This window comes from Anopheles ziemanni, chromosome 2 (assembly GCF_943734765.1).
Source record: "Anopheles ziemanni chromosome 2, idAnoZiCoDA_A2_x.2, whole genome shotgun sequence".
Classification (NCBI taxonomy): Eukaryota; Metazoa; Arthropoda; class Insecta; order Diptera; family Culicidae; genus Anopheles; species Anopheles ziemanni.
In genome coordinates, this window is record NC_080705.1 from 34370294 (window position 1) to 34384242 (window position 13949).

The 13949-nt window shown below is 42.4% G+C and overlaps 1 protein-coding gene across 1 annotated transcript in view; it reads left to right on the plus strand.

Moving 5' to 3' along the window:
• Positions 1-6802: 6802 nt before the first annotated feature.
• Positions 6803-13949, plus strand: part of LOC131293474 (angiotensin-converting enzyme-like) — a 146624-nt gene continuing 139477 nt past the window's right edge. Inside the window, exons 1-6 of the mRNA XM_058321552.1 lie at positions 6803-7051; positions 7112-7475; positions 7540-7903; positions 7973-8853; positions 11775-12437; positions 12510-12881. Of these exons, the coding sequence (XP_058177535.1) occupies positions 6803-7051; positions 7112-7475; positions 7540-7903; positions 7973-8853; positions 11775-12437; positions 12510-12881 (2893 nt within the window). The remainder of the gene's footprint in view (positions 7052-7111; positions 7476-7539; positions 7904-7972; positions 8854-11774; positions 12438-12509; positions 12882-13949) is intronic.

A 13949-nucleotide genomic window follows, 5' to 3' on the forward strand; every position in this document is an offset into this window, starting at 1 on the left:
AGACGATTCACTTCGTAGTTTATTTTTGACCGCTACACTCACTGCCATATCCGAAAAGCTTGAAGCGCCCAGTCCCCCCTTTCGAAGCATAGGCCTCCTCTATACGCAGAGGCAACTAGCTTGAGAGGTAATAGGGATCCAGGGACTTCAGCCATTAGCCGGCAGCAATTAATTTCACTTTTTCTCAGTTGCTCACCCTAACCAAGCTAGGAGGTCTTCCTTCGCGGGACCTGCTTGGTTAGTCGTGAAGTAACATTGGTGGCTCCAGAGAGGAAATTCACGAAAAGTCTCCTCAAACGTTTGAATTCTTGCTTGGGTAACCAGGACCAAGAAGAATCATATCAGCAAGCTCTCTGTCGATCAGAATCGTCAGAGAGATAAAAAGAGTGAAGCTTAGGCATCGGGAAAAAACCCAGTAGCTTGACTACGCCTTTTCAAAGCCACTCAGTAAAGATGTCGACCGCGACCAAGATGTCACGACGACCGAGCAAGTATTTTGTGGACAATAAGAATGGGAATTGTCGGTTGTGCGACAAACCCGATCCGAGCGATTCGCACATGGTCCAGTGTGACGAGTGCGATCGATGGTTCCATTTGACTTGCGCGAAGCTAACAAAGTTGCCAACAGCAGAAGAAGAATTTATGTGCATCAAGTGCAGCGCCGACCGAGCCAAAGCGCAAGATGAAGCAGGACCATCGGGAGGAGAAAAAGGCGAAAGAAAGGAGAAGAAAGCTAAAACCGCCGAACCGGAAGTTACCACCATAGCCGAGCTGGTAGCAGCATTGACCGTTGGTAACAAGGTCAGCACAAATCACTTACTTCGAATGTCGCTTAACGACCTACCCTACTTCGATGGCAATCCGAGAGATTGGCCTGCATTCGACAAAGCCTTCAGGGAAACCACAGAGGCAGCTAATTTCAACGACTTAGAAAATATGAATCGACTGCAGAGATGCCTGAAAGGCGACGCCCTGAGGAACGTCAAGGCACTTTTCTTCGATCCCGAGAATGTTGACATTATAATCGAACGCTTAAGAACTCTTTTTGGTAGATCAGAGCAAGTCTACCAAGAACTCTTAAGAGAGGTTCAAAGGAAGGCGGATCCAAACCGGATACCAGATTTAAGCATCGCACTGGAGAATTTAGTGGCGAACATAAAAACGCTGAACAAACCTTCCTACCTTAGCGACCACCGACTCATCAACGAACTTGCCAGCAAATTGCCACGAGACAAGCAGCTGAAGTGGCTTAGAATAACGGATGAATTGGAAGAACAAAGAGAGATGCCGACATTAGAACACTTCAGCACCTGGCTAGCGAACATCGCGAGTGAACTTCGTCGCCTACCCAAAGCGATCGACCGAAAACCATTGCATCTACACGACACTACGAAGCCAGCAAAGAATGCAAGTCCAAAACAAGAACGCAACACCAGTCCAAACGACTGGCATCGAGGTTGTCCAAACTGTAACGGCAATCACAATCTTCTGAATTGCGATCAATTCAAAAACAAGACGCCAGAAGAAAGGTACGAAGTAATAAAAAGGGAGAAACTCTGCTCGAGCTGCCTTCGATCCAACGGGCACGATGTAAACACATGTTGGTTTGCCAGAGAATGCGGTATCAACGGGTGCCAAGAAAAACATCACCGTATGATACACCTCACGACCGTGCAAAATGTACCAATAAACTACCACGACATCGGCCAGAGTCCAACAAACGTATACGTTGGAGTTCATATTGAAGCAAAACCGGAGTATAGGAAACCTCCTACGTTTAAAAAGCTAGAACGTGAAAAGTCAGAGAAGACAGCTATGCCGCAAGAAAACATTATGAGCACGTTTTCATCACCAAAATGTGAAAACTTCAGAAAAAAGGAAGCATGCCAACATTGCAGTGGACTTCACGTGCTTACACAGTGCGAAGAATTCTGCAAACTTCCCGCAGAGCAACGACACGATGTTGCGATTAGACATCGCCTGTGCCTTTCATGTCTCCTGACCGACGATCATCGTATGCGGCACTGTAAAGTATCTAAAAAATGTTCCAGAGAATTCTGTAACAGACGACATCATCCGCTAATGCATTGTAGCTCATCTAAGGAAAAGCCGTTGAGTAATCAAAAAGAAGACAAGCTGAATGAAAATCATACAAAGGAAGGTTCGGTTCAGAAACTTCAAAGCAACTATCAAAAACATAATTCATCTTCTGAACCAGTGAAAGAGAAGAAAACTGAATCGAACACATGCTTCAATAGTCGAACCGAAAAGGTTAAAATTCCTCATGAAGGAAAACAGCAGCGAAACGTTTTGGTAGACAACGCATGCAACGCAACAGCAGAACGTCCCAAAGAAAATCGAGCTAAAAGCGAACCACGTATTAATGAAAAGAAAAAGAAACAAAAAGACTATGAAAATCATGTAATACGATTTGAGAACTTCGTCAAAACGTCAGTCTCAAGATTCAAAATGGATAGTGCCGAAATGATAGATGCAATGGATAAGTTCTTGCTCACTTATCGAACTACGCCGAATCAACCACATGAATCATCATTGGTAGTAGACAACCAGATAAAGAGTATACAGCATCCGCCGCAGACTATCCCATCAAGTATAACATCTAGCAGAGCTTCAGTATGTACAACTAAGCACAATATTCAGCGAAAAAATTCTTCGGCTGAGCAACTCAACAATCTACACTGCGCAGATCAACTGCAGGATGAACCCGCCAAAGCTACAAGACAACCAAGCAGCCATGACAAATCTAAGACGACCGTCAAATGTCTTGATGCACCATCCAGCAACGTGCCAGTTGTCAAAACACAAGTCGCCCCGGATGGACAACTACGATCGGTGGAAGTTAAAACAGCCAGCACCACCCCCAAACGCCCAGTCGTCAAGGTTGCAGTCGTGGATTTAGAGCAAAAGGAGCACCTACTTCTGCACTCTGTATCCACTGCGCCACCGCCTAAGAGACCCAATAAAACACCACAACCCCTACCAGAAGAACCACCGGCCAAGAAAAAGGTAAAACGCATTGCGCCATGCAACTGGGCTCAAAAATTGCTACTGACACTCCTAGTACTCGGCGTCGGAACCACGGAAGCCGTCAACATTCAACCGGCGAACGAAGGCGGAATCTTCTTCAATCATCTAGGCAGCTGCTTAGTTCAACGAGGAATTCTACAAAGACGCATACCGCTGGACATCGTCCCCAGGGACGATATAGGTCACATGCATCAACTCCGTTTCGAGCTGCGATCGTTGTACACAAATTTCGCCAGTAAAAGTCAATTACCGGACGACACGCTGAAGGAGGCCGTCACAATGGTAAATATACAAAGTAGAGCCGCGGAAAGGGAGATACGTTTTACCTCTCGTGTAAGGAGAGTCGGAGGTATTCTAGGGTTTCTAAAAGATTTACTGGTAGGTGGAAGTGACGTAGAAAAAGAACTCGATGAAATGCAAACCACAGAAGAAATTAAATACAAGAGAATACTAAGTACTGTCACAATGGTTAACGAAAGGTCTAAAGAATTAGCACAAAAGTTTAAAGATAAAAGCGATAATTTGTTATCACACATAAAGCAAGCCAATTCAGAACAACAAGATATTTCGATAAAATTACACATTGTAGAGCTGACCTTGCTAGCCCATCAAGTAATCAATAATATTGCTGAAAAATATAGGTTGCTTAGAACCAGTCCTATACAAAAAGAAGAGCTAGAAATACTGTATGACCGAATAGAGAAAGAACTACCAGAAACCGTCCGCATAGTTCGAACACATCCCTCATTTTCCATTGAAGAAGGAGAGAAATCTCTGACTATTTTAGTAACAACAATATTAGTAGAAACTATTCCCTTCGAGGTATTCCAAGCCTATCCCGTTCCAGACAGAGTAAGGGACTCGATCATAACGATTGAAAAAACGAAAATAGCCATAAATGATCATTGGGCTCACTTCTATCCATCTTACCTAATCGAACTAAATCAAACCCATTTCATTGTAAACCATCCAATAATTGAAAAACGAATAGATTGCTTGTCAGGAAAAATACTCTCAGTAAATGAATCAACGAACTGTACTACAAGAAAATTGGAAACACCATATACAAAATTGATTCACATGAAAGAAGCAAACTCCGTGCTTTACTACACAGACAACATTAAAAGTATCAGATTACATTGCAATAGTACAGATATAGCACTTAGCAGCTACGCGGCAATTGTGGAATTGGAAGATAACTGCGTTATTGAATCAGCCAATGAGACTATAAAGGCCGATATTTCATTTAAGAAAATAACAAAATCCTACTTTAAGAAGCATGAAGAAACTCAAGAACCAGAGGTCATCGAAAACACGGAAACAAAAGTCCCAAGCATCTTCGTACTCCACGTCACATTGGTACAAATCGTCATTGGTACAATCATAATAATATTAGTTGTAGCTATCATGACGATCATAATGTGCGCACAGGGAAAATGTATCATTAAAAAGCTAGAAGCCACGGAAGCAAAACAAGAAGAAAAAACAGAAATGACCGAGTTCTTTAACAAACCTCGATTCGGGCCAAAATATAGAGGTAATTCACCGAGTTGAATTACGAGGGGGAGAATGTTGCTGCACCAACGAGGTGTTTAAGTTAGTTAAGGCTTAGTTAAGAAATAAGCCCACCTTTGGATAACTGTAACATTTCGGTAACCGGTACGATCGTTGATCCAAATAAAGAACCTTTCCGAGAGGGACGCGACGTACCGGAAACCAAATGCCCAAACATTTCGATTTCGCAAATAGAAGTTAATTTCGATGGCTGCCGCCGTGCTGCACCGTGCTGCATCAGCGAGTTAAGTGCCGTTCCGGGCGACCCGTTGGCGCGTATTGCTGCGTCAATACAACCCACGGCGCACCAAGTGTTCGGCCAGCGCGCGTTGCTGCGTCGGCAGCCCTCGATCGTTGGCAGGCCGGCTTACTGCCCTACTTATCAATAATCGATACACCCTACGGTGCGCCAAGTGTCCGGCCGACGCACGTTGCTTCGTCAGCAGCCCTCCGTCAGCGGCCGGCCGGCTCGTTGCTCTACTTTTAAAATCATAAACAAATGCGACTTTTGGGTATATAATGGTAAGAAATTTTAGAATAAACCAGTGTTAAGTTGAAACTCAGACGATTCACTTCGTAGTTTATTTTTGACCGCTACACTCACTGCCATATCCGAAAAGCTTGAAGCGCCCAGTCCCCCCTTTCGAAGCATAGGCCTCCTCTATACGCAGAGGCAACTAGCTTGAGAGGTAATAGGGATCCAGGGACTTCAGCCATTAGCCGGCAGCAATTAATTTCACTTTTTCTCAGTTGCTCACCCTAACCAAGCTAGGAGGTCTTCCTTCGCGGGACCTGCTTGGTTAGTCGTGAAGTAACAACATCTGAAACAGTGTTTGAATTTGATCTTTATACAAAAATACTATTACTATATCTCATTAAATTATTCCTTTATGAATATCTCTGAAAACGAAAATTGTAAGTATTATAGTAGTGAAAATAAACGATTGCGGTGTTATAGAAGTGCAATGAATGATAATGTAAGCACTTTGCTGAAATTACAAAATAATCGTCTGCGGTTTTGCTAAGAATTTTATCATTGCTGTTTGCCTTTGATAGTGGTCAGAAGAAAATCCTTTATTCATTTTTTGGCACAACGGGTCAATGTCAGGATTACGTTGTATACCACACACGTTTTCACCTGGTTCAGAAAAGGATTAACATTGCCAAACTTATTCGCCCTGGGTGTTGGACCATGAGTCGAACCATCAAACAGGTTTAGTTGCTACTATTTTCCCTATCGTAAATGTAGCTAAGATATGTTTCGTCCTTCTTTCTCTTCTCCATCCGAAATTTGACATGTTTGAACTCAACGTTGATAATTTTATTCCAGTTTAAGTCAGGAGCAAGTATCTCGAACTGGAGAGAATTTGTTTATTCAAAATTAAAAGAAATATGAACAGGTTGTATATTATTCTATTACATAATAATTAATAAAAAATAAAAGTTTAATGTCTAGGTCTCTATACAAACCAGTGTTTAAGTTTGCAATCTATATATTTATCTAACGTTATAGATTAGACATAATTGTATCTTCGTTAAATCTATGTATATTTCGACTTAAAGTTTAGCATGTAAACAAGATAAAATCATTTAAACGAAGAAGCTCGGAAGAGTGTCCAATAACCATCCACTTTCTAGCAGCAACATGGGTCTGATGTGAGCTAACATCGTAGCCGTTCGTAAGTAAATTTCCCAAGCATAAATTGTTGAAATCTGTAGGAAGTTCGAGAAAGGCCTGAAGAAGACGGTGAATAACTATGACATCTAAAAGATCTACTGCAGTGGGTAATGCTTCAAAGAGGCAACATTATCAAATCCAATACGAAACATAATAAACATCATAGATAATGTTTTTCTGGAGCTGAGTAGCGAGCAGCTGGTACGTTATTAATAAACTAAGATAAGAAATTTCATTTCGTTGACATTGAATTTCATTGTATTATGGTAGAGTTGAAATGGGTTCATTTATCGTATGACTCCCAATCATTATTCACATCCGAAACCTCCCGCTCGACCTGTCTCCGATACAAAGATTGATACCGTATCAAGAAACTAATTGAATAACAGATAATACTTATCGATTGATGCATTGTGTTACATAAGCCTTATCGCACGCAGAAGATACGGTTGGTTGAATAAAAGGCCATGCAAATGGGTTGATACACTTTAGTATCACTTTACGAGTGATAGGTGTTCGAAGATGAAGTTAATTGTAGTGATTTCGTTGGCCATTGGCTTGGTGTACCACGTGAGCGGTGGAGCGATTCCCACTGCGGATGTAGAAGCTCAAGAGCAAGAGGTGTTCCAATATTTGGAGGATATTGAGTCGGAAATTTTGTCTCGTCGAAACGCCGCCAGCGAGGCAAACTGGGCCTACGACTCGAACATAACGGACGAAAACTTGGACGTCAAAAATGATGTAGCAACCGAGAATGCTGGTTTCTTTAAGGTATTTTGAAGGATACGAAAATTTAGAACGGTTTGCGGCATTTAAGTTCTTCTATTTCAGCAAATCTCGGAAACGCTTTCCCAATATGATTACGAAAGCTTCCAGGATGAAGATCTGAAGCGAAGGGTGAAAAAGCTCGTCGGATTGGGTTATTCGGCGTTGCCAGTGGATAAGTTCGCGGAAATATTGAATGCGGTCAATAACATGAAAGAAAACTACGCAAAAATCAAGGTGTGTGACTACCACGACCGCAACAAGTGCGACTTGGCCCTGGAACCGGAGTTGACGGAGATTCTTGCCAACAGTAGGGATGCTGAAGAGCTCAAATACTACTGGCAACAGTGGTATGATGCGGCTGGGGCTCCAACCAGAGAGGATTTCCAGAAATATGTGGATCTGAACGGAGAGGCTGCTAAATTGAACAGTTGAGTGATGCTGCTATCAAAAGTGTTTGGAGAGATAAGGCAAGGTTCCCTTTCTTCCCATAGATTATGCGACCGGAGCCGAATCTTGGTTGGCGGCTTACGAAGACGACACCTTCGAAGAGCAGGTTGATGCCGTTATCGAAGAACTGCGTCCTTTCTATGAGCAGATTCATGGTTTTGTTCGCTACAAGTTGCGCGAGTTCTATGGTGAGGATGTTGTATCCGAAAAGGGACCCATTCCCATGCAGCTTCTCGGAAACATGTGGGCGCAGGGATGGGGAAACATTGCAGACATCACCAGCCCATTCGGTGACCGGCAGTTGTTGGATGTGACCGAAGAAATGCTCCGCCAAGGATACAACCCGATACAAATGTTCGAAATGGGGGATGAGTTCTTCCAGTCGCTGAACATGTCCAAGGTTCCACAGTAAGTGCCGCAAATTTTCTGACTTTAACGTTCAATTTTAGGAAAAGTGACATTGTTTACTGTGTTCAGGACCTTCTGGGACAAGAGCATTCTCGAGAAGCCGGACGATGGTCGTGATCTAATTTGTCATGCCAGTGCATGGGACTTTTCCAAACCAGACGACGTACGCATCAAGCAGTGCACCCGTGTGACCATGGAACAGTTCTTCACCGTTCATCATGAGCTGGGCCACGTGCAGTACTACCTGCAGTATCAACACCTCCCGAGTGTATACCGTTCGGGAGCCAACCCTGGATTCCATGAGGCCGTCGGTGATGTGCTCTCGCTCTCAGTCTCAACGCCCAAACACTTGGAGAAGATTGGTCTGCTAAAAGACTTCGTGCTGGATGAAGAGTCCAAGCTAAACCAGTTCTATCGTTCAGCATTGACAAAGTTGGCCTTCTTGCCATTTGCCTACACCATCGATAAGTACCGTTGGGGAATCTTCCGAGGTGAAATCAAGCCCGAGGAATACAACTGCAAGTTCTGGGAGATGCGCTCGAAGTACTCCGGCGTGGAACCTCCAGTAGTTCGCTCGGAAGCCGATTTAGACGCACCGGCCAAGTACCACGTGTCGGCCGATGTGGAGTATCTTCGCTATTTTGTCTCGTACATCATTCAGTTCCAGTTCCATCGGGCGGCTTGCGAGAAGGCCGGAGAGTACGTGAAGGGAGATCCGGTGAAGACATTGAACGATTGCGACATCTATCAGAGTGCTGAAGCGGGTAACGCTATTAAGGCGATGCTGGAGCTAGGTTCGTCGAAGCCTTGGCCAGATGCAATGGAGGTCTTGACCGGAGAGCGTCGCATGAGCGCCGATGCACTGATCGAATACTTCCAACCTCTATATGATTGGTTGGTGGTTGAAAATGAACGACTAGGAGCTTACGTTGGATGGGAACAAACAGATAGTAAGTTTCTGTTGCCTTAATATATGGGTTGTAAATGAATTACTTAAGCTTTAATTTTGTTTAATTTTTTTTCAGAATGTGTCTCTTAATAAATAACAATCGATGGGACCAACAATGATTGGAAATAAAAAGCGTATAAAGAATATACTAGCACAATGAGTGTGTTTAACACAACACAACAAGACTTTATTGTTTCTTTAGATTTATGATTTCTTCTTCACTATTAAGGGTTTTTGTAGATGATATAGGCAGGTTTGAATGGCGGCTGATGCATAACATTTTTACACATTTTAGTCGGTTTGTGTTTAGATAACCCAGATGGATGAAATTGCTGTTTTGAGATTCAACAGAAAGTTTATTTATGGGCAACGTTTTGGCTCGTAAGCCCTTAACGCATGACCAAGAGGTCGTTACGCCAAGAAGAAGAAGAAGCTCGCGATTCCACAGAAGTGGGACGCGATTCAACTCTAAGGCCGCTAATAGACGGCGCGCGTCCGCGTCCCGAATGTTATCGAACATCAGTCAAAATGGGGTCTAATTGACGTTTAACGAATTGTCATCTACCCGCGAGGGACGCGCATCGTCTAGCTAACTACCCGCCATTTTTTACGCGCGTCGCCAGCTTAAAAACATTTTTTTTTAAGTATTTAAGAAGAAAAACTCATTCTTTCTTAGCGTGGAAGGTGTGATGTGTGTTTTTATACAACATCCACTCAACGAACTAATTATAACTGAACATTTATATTGAAAGGCGCGACGGCTAGCGCGTGCCGAAAGTGAATTAGAAGATGTCAGTTTGACAGATTGTAGATAACATTCGGGACACGGACGCGTCGGACGCACTCCGTCTATAATCGGCCTAAGTGAAAACAGGTGTATTTCAATCATCGGTGGGGTTAGAGCTGATACCGGCTTGTGCTATCATCTCCTACAATTGTGATATCATCTGCCACGATTGTTGTATACATGCCTCACTTGGCTTGTCATCTATCACGTTTGTGGAATCATCTACTGCGTTTGTGGTATCATCTGATTAATTTGTGCTATCAAATGGAAAACCCTGTAAAAATGTATTCCAAAGGAATCTTTGATTCTTGGAAACATGGACAACGCCAGAAACATTGGAGTCAATACTGATGAAACTGGTTTGACCAGTTCGCCCGCAACTTCATCAATTCCATTTACCAAGCTCCTGCCACAGAAAGCAAAATAGCAAGAATGTGAAATTCTCGATACAACCCTACAACAACAAAAAAAAACAGAAGCCTAGAAAAGTCAAAGGATGCCGAATAAATTGTTATAATACATCCATATTTTTACTTACTCTTTTCTCAATAAAGTTCAAGGACACACTTAACATGATAGCTGACATTATTTTGAGCGTTGAAAAATGCAGCAATGAATTTATCACGCAACTCAACACCTTTTTGATTTAGTTTCTAGCCTATATTTTGAACGAAATGTGGAATAACATTTACAGAATGATCTGAAATACACCTACGATATCCAACATGCATAAAATATCTCATAACATATTTTGTTGCAACTTCTTAAAATCAAGAAACTAAAATTCGTGTGGTTTACCAGTTCCAATAAGCACCAACGAGGGGTAGGATTTAAATTTACGCCATCATTTCTATTCTAAGGTGGTATCTTTTTACATAAAATTCTAAACATCCCACCCCCCCCCCCCCCCCAAACCCCCCTCCCCTACCACCCCCCACCATCCTCTTCAACCGCTGTCTTTCAGCCCATCCATAATATATTGTGAACATACAATATGTTGAAAGCGGTTTATGTACCCCGAGTGGCCAAAAGGAATTTATTCAGCAATAAGCCGACCTGTGAAACCAGTTTCGCCAGTTAAGCATCCGGCAATGGCCAAGATGTTTTTTCTTTTCACCCAAGATGGCAATATTGTACGATGGCAAGTGTGGTGAACTTAATATGAGCCAAAGCAGATCAAAGCTGCATCAGTCGTACATCTGACTTCGACTTGTGCAGTTCAGTGTTTAGTGACAGTGAAGAGTGTGATCATTTGGACAAATGTCGCGTTTTAAAATATCAACGTGCAGCAATTCCAAATTGCTAAACACTCCTGCTTCTTTGAGGCATATTTTACTTGGCTTCCTAACACTGTGTGCCTGTGTGTTTGAAATTCAAGGCGATAGTGAAATTGTTGGGCTCATTCATAACGGCGTGGAAGCTCAACATGGGAAATGGCCATGGCATGCCACGCTGTTCATTGGAGATGGAGGACTTTGTGGAGGAACTTTCGTTGACAACAACACAATCCTCACTGGTAAATCATAAATACATAGAGCTTAAAAAAAGTCGGGCATCCCATAACCGGAAAATCTTTAGGGCGTGACTACATTAAGCGTATCATACCAAAAACCTGGTGCGGTCCAGGTGGTAAAAACCGTTTTTTCTCTCTTTCTAGCGCACCATCGTCACTGGTACGCTGTCACTAGACCGGTCCAAGTTTTTGGTATGGTACGCTTAATGTAGTCACGCCATTAAATTTTGATTTCTTCTTTTCTAAAACTGGGAACTCTAAAAATCGAATCATCGTAAAATTTTGATTTCTTCTTCTCTAAAACTGATATTGTTATGAAACTTCACGGGCTAATTTTCTTACATATGCCCTATACCAATATGCGGGAATGATTAGTGGAAACGCTTCATACGATATCATGTTTTTGAGCTATTTTTTACATTTTTAAAGAGGTAAAAACCCCTAGTGACGTTTCGTGTCGTTTGCACCTTCGATAATGATGACAATTTGGCTAAATCTCAACCAAAAATGTAACTCAAAGTAAAACGATTGTCCGATTTTTGAGCGCCTCACATTGATTGCATGCCACTCCCCATTCAAGAACACACCGTTGTCATATTTCTTAACTGTTTCAATTTTCCAGCCGCTCATTGTGTTTTTAACGGTGATAGTGTAAGAAGCAAAAATGATGTACAAGTGTCCGGTGGCCGTAAATATATAGATGCAACAACTGAAGACCTACAAGAATTGGAGGTGGCAAACATCATTGCCCATCCTGAGTATAACCATTCAAATTATGCAAACGATATTGCAATTATAAAGTTAACGGCTGATATCAACATAACGTACTTCGTACAACCAGTGTCTATTTGGAATTCGGATATTGATGAAAATCAAATATTTGGATCGCAAGGAACCGTGATTGGATTCGGTTTGGACGAAGGTGATGAAGAATCTGATACCCTTCAACAGGCAACGATACCTGTATTGGACACTCAAACGTGCCTTGCCTATGATAAAGAAACATATGGAAAATACCTAACTACTCAAATGTTTTGTGCTGGTGGAAAAGACATGGTCAGTGCTTGCAACGGAGATAGCGGGGGTGGGCTGTTTTTTAACATCAGTGGCAAGTGGGGCTTGCGAGGATTAGTGTCATTCAGCCCAATACGACCGAACGTGACCAAATCTCTATGTGACAGTTCCAAACCTACGGTGTTTACAGACGTTATCAAATATCGCAAATGGATTATGCGGTATACAAACACGACATCGTGGCTGAATGATCTAAAGCCGTGCAAAGACGGTACGATTGAAAAAGACACTGAATGCAACGCTGCGACTCGTTTTGAACATGGTTTCTTGTTGTGGATACTAGAATCAAATGAAAATGTGAGCATCTGGCGCTTTTCATTAAAAGATGATACAGCGTTCAACGGTCGTGAAGTCCTGGCCCAAAAATATATTTCCCGGCTCGATAAAGATTGTGTAGAGGGCCGTCTCTACTGGACGGAACGTGAAACACAATCTATTTTCAGTGCGAAGTACGATGGGACGGATAAGAAAGTCTTTATCACGAAGGAGGTCAATCCATTTAATATGGCAGTGGACTGGATCTCACGTCGTCTGTACTGGGTTGATCATGTAAATAGAACTATCGAGGTTGCCAGCTTGGACAATCCGGACTTGCGGACAACGGTGTTGATCAATGTTGATAGTAATGATAGAATCGCTGTCGATCCGCTGCAAAGTAAACTATACAGAACAGATGTAAATAGCGGGATTGAATGGTCCAATCTCGATGGATCAGAACAAGAACTGTTGTTGAATACTTCAGGGATTAGAGATATAACAGTTTCCATCGCCACTGGAGAACTCTGTTACATAAACAATGACACATCCAAGATCGACTGTATGGATAGTCGTAGCAGGCGGATCCGCACGATTGTCACCAATGTTACCAACACTGATCATTTAGCCGCAACGGATGAGAAAGTTTTTTGGTCGAACTACGCCAGGTTAGTATTACTCTGATTGGTGCACATTGATGGTGAACTTCTGTACATTGCTCTTTCCATTTCATAGTGACACGATCGAAAGTGTTAGCCTGGAGGGAGTACGTCAAAGATCTGTATTAAAACTGAACCATACAACGAAATATAAAAGCTTCTGGGTAACCCCAGTGGCTGATGTCTGCCCGATGTTCTTCAGTCCATGTGCCGTGCAAAATGGTGGCTGTCCAGAGAACACAATCTGCCTTCCCAATCCACGTACCCAATTAGGTACAATCTGCAGAAACACTAATTCGCAACCCGATGTCGTACCGGACCCATCAACAAATATACAATCTAAACCTATTACACCTATTCTTTATCGAGATGCTAAACCGGCAAAATGGCCATGGCATGCCACATTGTTAATCGAAGGTGTTCTTTGCGGAGGTACTTTCGTTGACAGCAGCACAGTCCTCACTGGTAAATCATATAATATATACATAGGCAGGTAGTCAAAGCCAGACACCTCAATAGCGGACAATTTTTAAACTTTATTTTCTTCTTTTCTAAAACTGATAACAATTCGAAACGACACTGGCTACATTACAACTTTATTCAAAGTGAAAAGATTGTCCGATTTAGGTATATCCAACTTTGATTGTCTGTCTTTGATTGACATTCAGCCATTCGCCGATCTCATAATTCATAACTGTTTCAATTTTCCAGCCGCTCATTGTGTTGTTCACCGTGGTAGTATAAGAAGTAAATATGATATGGAAGTGTACGGTGGCCGTAAATATAGAGATGCAACAACTCCAGACCTA